Source organism: Lactuca sativa, chromosome 9, assembly GCF_002870075.4.
Source record: "Lactuca sativa cultivar Salinas chromosome 9, Lsat_Salinas_v11, whole genome shotgun sequence".
NCBI classification, from domain to species: Eukaryota; Viridiplantae; Streptophyta; class Magnoliopsida; order Asterales; family Asteraceae; genus Lactuca; species Lactuca sativa.
This window is the reverse complement of record NC_056631.2, coordinates 46364931-46371089: the sequence shown is the minus strand read 5'-3', so window position 1 is coordinate 46371089 and position 6159 is coordinate 46364931. Positions and strand designations below refer to the sequence as shown.

At 34.7% G+C, this 6159-nt stretch overlaps 1 protein-coding gene across 1 annotated transcript; it reads left to right on the top strand.

Moving 5' to 3' along the window:
• Window positions 1-3875: 3875 nt before the first annotated feature.
• On the top strand, window positions 3876-5595 carry LOC111919501 (rho GDP-dissociation inhibitor 1). The gene is made up of 5 exons (XM_023915051.3): window positions 3876-4236; window positions 4427-4493; window positions 4749-4967; window positions 5043-5167; window positions 5272-5595. Exons 1-5 carry the CDS (start codon window positions 4012-4014, stop codon window positions 5347-5349), a joined length of 714 nt encoding a protein of 237 aa, XP_023770819.1. The 5' UTR covers window positions 3876-4011; the 3' UTR covers window positions 5350-5595.
• Window positions 5596-6159: the final 564 nt, after the last annotated feature.

The window sequence follows — 6159 nt, the reverse complement described above, 5'->3', positions numbered from 1 at the left end:
ATCCAAGTGGGAGACTGTTGGATTAATTTCTAAGTCCATAACTATAATTGGTAAGACTTGACCCGACCCGGCATGGTCCATTTGGGTTGCATGACATCATGCACTTGGATAGACTAAATGAGAGAAATAAGACACTTATGGTTATTAATATATTATAAGTTCTAGTATATTAATAATAAGAATAATAATATTTAATTAGTATTGATCAAGAATTAATTTAGAATTAATTATGTGATCAAAAGAAGACTAATTAAATATATGGGTTGATTGTGCAAATCATCCATAACTTATATAGTGGGCCAAAGCTTCATGGATAATCAAGTTGGGTTAAACCCATAGGATGCTCCATGGAGGTTACATAACCCATGGGTCATGGAAATGAAAGGTCATGACAATTAGGGTTTACATGGTGTAACCCTAATTGTAACACACTATATAAGCATCATATTATTCACCAAAATCGGCACTAGTGTGTGTAATAGAAGGGCTAGCCGATTTCATGAGTTGTGGATTTCTCTTAAGTCATTCCAAGTGTATTTGGTGTTGTGTGAACCATTTGAGGTGTCACACTTGAGGCACTAGGCACTTAAGCTTCATGAAGACATTCTACATCAAAGAGGTATGTATTCTATTTTGTTATATTCATTGTTTTGTATGCTAGATTAGGATAATACCTTGGATGTTGATATTTGTATGTATAATAGAGAAAACATAGATCCAAGGTATTTAGAGTTGCATGTACACTTAGGAGTGTTAGAATGCTCAAAACCCAACATAATGCTCATCTCGGAGCACCCGTACAACCCCAGGCGTCCGTAAGGGTGCACCATCTACTGCAGATAGGGTTGTGTGGGCGGTTTGGTTTGATTTTTAGCTAAAATCAAACATAACCATTATAAGCAGTTAATGCATTTTGGTATCCATTCAATATTGGTTAATATCTTTTTTTGGTTAGCAATTTTTGTCGATTATTGGTTAATATTGGTGAATAATAATGGTCGAAAATGAGATAAAAATAAAAAAAAACTTTGCTATAAAAAGTGAAAAACATAAAGTACATTGTTATAAAAACTGAACAATTTGGTGTTTATAACTATATAAATATGATAAAAGATTAGGTATTCTATTTAATTCAAAATAACTACTGTTTAAAGTTGCAACTCCAAATATAATTACATACCATATATTTAATATTATATTATATAAAAAAACAATTTTTAATATTATTGGTTCAGTTTTGGTTGAAAACTATAACTGAACCATATGTATTTGGTTAATTAAAAATAGAAACCGCACCACCTTTTTTTAGTAATTGTTTGGTTACAATGGTTCGATTATTTCAGTTAATTTGGTTTTGGTCGGTTTTTTTGTTAATATGCTCACCCTTAGCTACAAATGTACTGTCTGCTGCAGGTACACCATATGTTAGAGGTTCCCCATCTGTTATGGGTGAACAGTTTGCCATCAACCTGTCCCGAACTCAAAGGTCCTCTCTCACTACACCCCATCCATCACAATCAAAGAAGAGGGGATGTTCTTTAAGGTCATTCATGTTGTGAAGCTAAGTGAGTATGAGGTGAGTCGTGATCGGAATGTGACTATGAAGTATATCACTAGCACAAATCGAGTTTTCAGAGCTAGTGGATATCGGGATGATCAGAGAGTTATCTATGCTTTGCAACTGCTAAGGGGTCAAGACCTTATTTGGTGGGAGAGAGTATACCAAACTTTGGGAGATGATGTTGAAGAAAATATGTATTGGGATGAGTTTGTTGGGCAGATAAAAACTAAGTATTGTGATCCTTGTGATATCGAAATGAGGTCTTTGATTTGAAGAAAGGAGACCTATCAGTGGAAGAGTATGCGAAAGAATTTTCGGATATGATGTTGTTTATTAGAGATGTTCTTCCGACAAAGAGGGTTTGTATTAGCCGCTTTGTGAAATGTTGAGTGTTGAGTATGAGGTTGAGGTGAGGAAAGTCCATACTCTATATGATGCTATTATGGCTGCTCAGAATATTGAGGATATGATTGTGAGGAACAGTGGCGGATCCAGAACAAAACTTAACCGGGGTCCATTATACATAAAAAATGTATAAAAGTGGAAAATTCTAAAAATGCAAAGTATTTTTGAGGTTTTTTCAGTAAAAACAAATATCAATGAGGGTATTTTCTGTATAAGTGGGTGCCAAGGAGGGGGGTTTTAGTAAAAAAAAGTGGAATTTTTGGAGGTTTGTTTAGTATAAAATATGGTGGGAGGAGCCACTATCAAGTGGGGCCATACACCTCACTTGAAAGGCCTTATCCGCCACTGGTGAGGAAGGCAAAAGAGAAGTAAAGGGTTGGAGAGAAGAGATTTGAAGTTGATTAAGGGGTTTCAAGAAGAAGAGCCGAGGGTCTAGTGGGAGTTCAAAGAAAGGAAAGACTCCTACCTGCAAGAAATGTGGAAAACTCCATTGGAGAGAGTGCAAGTTGGGTAGCAAGGCATGCTACAATTGTGGTGACCCCAACCACAAATCTTTTGAATGCAAAAAGAAAGTTCCTGATGTGGAGTTTACGTACAACTCGCTTCCAACAATCATAAACCGGCGGATCAAATTCAACTCTGATAGCATGTAAACTAATGAACAAAATACTACTAGGGTTTAATTATTGAATCATAAAAGAGAGTAAGTTACAATGAAAGAAAAAGCAGGATTTAAATATGATTAATTAAGTTTAACAGCTAAAGGGGCCAATCAGTTCCAAACAAGAAAATGGCCTAAAACTTTATTAAGCTAACAGGATTGAAAGAGAGCTGCAAGAAATAGAGATATATAACTGATCACTATATATCGCTTTCCATGGCATAGAGAGAGGAGTGAGAAGTTTCTGGTTGTCTTCATCAGGTATGAAAAGCAGGGGCTGCAACCTCATGGTCTTTGAGAGAGTTTGACTTAACAGTGAGCATGGGGTCACATTTCACACGTCAAAACCCCGTTACTGTTGTGGCTGTGTGTGACGTTGATGTGCAAGCTCCGGTGAAGGTTTACTGGCACAAGAATGAGGAGTGTTTAATTACTAGTAGACAACGTGGTAGCATTAAACAAAGAAGAAAGTACGTTTTTCTTAGAGTATCATGCAGTTGCTTCTGCTTATTGGCTGAGGTCTCAATTGTAAGTTCCGGCTAAAGAAATCAGAAACCAGAACGTGTATTTGCAGTGCTCTTCATGATGTTGTGGGTGGGTTAAAGCCTTATAGACATGGCTGTTGTACGTTGGTTAGGTATTACACCCATCTTTGAATATTCTATTTAAATCAAGTGCAGTAGCTAGCTAGATCAAGATGAAAGTACATGAGCCATATGTTGTTTTAATAATATTTGTGGAAATTGTAAGGAATGTTCAATTTGGGTTATGCACAAACAGAAGAAGTCAAGCGGGTATCTTTCATCTCTAGTTATCAACTCAATGCTAGACTGTCTAATGTATTGAGTTTCCCCTGAAATCGTGGTCTCATATTCGTGGAAGATAGTGCACCTTAGTGACCTTCATGATCTCTCTCTTCCCCATTATTCTTTTCGGTAGATAATATTCTCAAGATCATCACAATTCACATGTGACATGACCAATATTCCCTCTCTTTGTACTTCAAATTATCAAACATAAAAAAATCTTTCTCTCATCTCTCTCGTTTTACTGTGTCTTATCTTGTTGGAAGGATGATGGATACATTTCCTTTAGGATTTATTTTCCTTTTCCAAATTTTTTGACCCAAAAAAAAACTATCTGTTTTTAAATATTCCATGTTCAATATTTTAATAACAAAGAGCTTTGTGGAACACCACCCACATTATTCTTTCCCGTATGGACCTATAAAGCCATACCAGTCTTTGTACTTTCATCATTGGTCTTTATTCTTTAGCAATTTAAGATCTTTAGTATTTGTCTGTTTTCATTATAACACCATTAATTGTTGAATGGAATTCCCTACGAGCTGTTAATAGTACATATCGTTTCAAGTTCCAAAGCCATGGGATTTGTTGAAAAACAGGAGAGTGATGATCAAAAAGACCAAAATATCGAAAACACAGGAGCTGATGTAGAGGTTGAAGATTCTGCTTGGGTGGCGAAGATTGATAGGAACATGAGCCAGAGCTCTGTAAACGTAATAGAAGACGAAGAAGATGAAGATGTTCAAGGGAAGATAGAAATCGGCCCTCGACGCACCCTTAAAGAACAGTATGAAGCTGACAAGGTTAGTTCATTTCCTTTTCTTTTCATGTTGTTAACCATTGAACAATATTCCGGACATATGAAGAAGTATTAGAGCTTCGGATATGCATTGATCAATTGTAATCGCTTAAAGTAACTTCATTTTTTCAGTTTTCTTGTACGGAATCAAAGTTTTTACCTCTAAAACTTGTGTCTTAATGATGAGTATGTAGGACGATGAAAGCTTGATGAGATGGAAAGAACAACTTCTTGGAGCTGTTGATATTAACGCTGTTGCAGGTAAATTCATAAAAAAAAAAAAAAAAAAAAAAAAAAAAAAAAAAAAGGTTCCTAAATTTAATGCTTTGATTTGAGTATGTTGTTAGAAATTAGATTGTGAAGGATGATTCTCGTATCAAGAAACATTATTCGATCACTTTTCTTGTATGAAGATGATTCTCGTATGAAAAGTATTGTTTTCGCTTAAAATAAAAAATTTTATTTTAGTTTTTGTTTCTGATAGTCTTTATTGCTCGGATGCTATTATTGTTGCAGAAACTCTAGATCCAGAAGTCAAGATTTTGAGCCTTGCTATTGTATCTCCTGGTAGACAGGATTTGGTTCTTCCAATTCCTGATAATGGAAAAATCAAAGGAACATGGTTTACGCTTAAAGAAGGAAGTCGTTACACTATCAAATTCACTTTCGAAGTTCATAACAACATTGTGTCGGGTCTCAAGTACACCAACACTGTTTGGAAAACTGGTCTCAGAGGTATGTTCCATTTCTACACACGTATCGTCTATTGTTTACATAATCTTGTACAGTTGACTGATATGTTCTATACAGTTGACAAGACGAAAGAAATGATTGGCACTTTTAGTCCTCAACAAGAGCTTTATACCCATGAAATTCCTGAAGATACCACCCCTTCTGGCATACTTGCTAGAGGATCATATTCTGCCAAAACTAAGGTAACGAATTTCAGGTTTCAGTCTTTCGTCAAATAAGTATGCAGATTATACCTCCTAGAATCTTCTAACAACTCTTTTTTTGTGGTTCTTTCTATCTTTTGTAGTTCCTTGATGACGATAATAAGTGTTACTTGGATTTGAACTATACATTCGACATCAGAAAAGACTGGCAATTGTCTTGAAGTCTTTAGATCGAGATAATGTTAACTTGATGCCTGTTTTAGATCTTAAATCACAAATGAGTAAATCAAAGTTTTTCATTGCTGAATTTATTGACCATCACGAAAATGCAATAACTAAGGTTGGGCATTTTTATCTAGATGATAAATGCAATGTAAAATTGTTTCACATATATGCCAATTTCATGTGTTTAGTTGAACCAAATTAATTGTTAAAAAAAAAAAAAATCCGAGTTTTATTTGGGATCATTCCTCATATATCTAAAGCTATGAAGTAGTAAATTTTGAAAATCTTCTTTTTCTTTTCCATGCATGAACTTTAATTGTCATCGAAAGCAAACTCTTTGGTTTATTCCTTTTGTACCTAAATTTATTTTGCTCTGAATTGGTACCTAGCTTGGATGCCTTATTCTTTGCTTAATAATCGTTATTAATTTGTAAAACCGAATTCACATGGAATCTTACATTTTATAAAGAAACCTCAAAACCTTGATCTTATTCATGAAATACAATTTACATAACAAAACTCACTAGGGAATAACACTCCACACTCAATGCATGATTAAAGAAGTTAAAAACACTTATAATTTGATTATATACACAAGTATTTAGAGACAAACCGTTAAGATGCCAATTTGAGATGACAATTCTCCCAAGAAAATAGATAAAGAGTTGGAGTAGTTTTATGTTTACTTCATTCATAATCTTGAAGGATGCATTACAGTCAAATAAATATGCATGCAGAACAAGAACTAAAATGGTCATGGACCTCGTGGAATGGAAACTATGCAAGTAATGCTAAAAACAAGGAAA

Coding starts and splice junctions, on each gene's coding strand:
- LOC111919501 (XM_023915051.3), top strand. CDS start 4,012: ATGGGATTTGTTGAAAAACAGGAGAGTGATGATCAAAAAGACCAAAAT. Junction 4,968..5,042: donor TTGGAAAACTGGTCTCAGAG/GTATGTTCCATT, acceptor TGTTCTATACAG/TTGACAAGACGAAAGAAATG. Junction 5,168..5,271: donor CATATTCTGCCAAAACTAAG/GTAACGAATTTC, acceptor TATCTTTTGTAG/TTCCTTGATGACGATAATAA.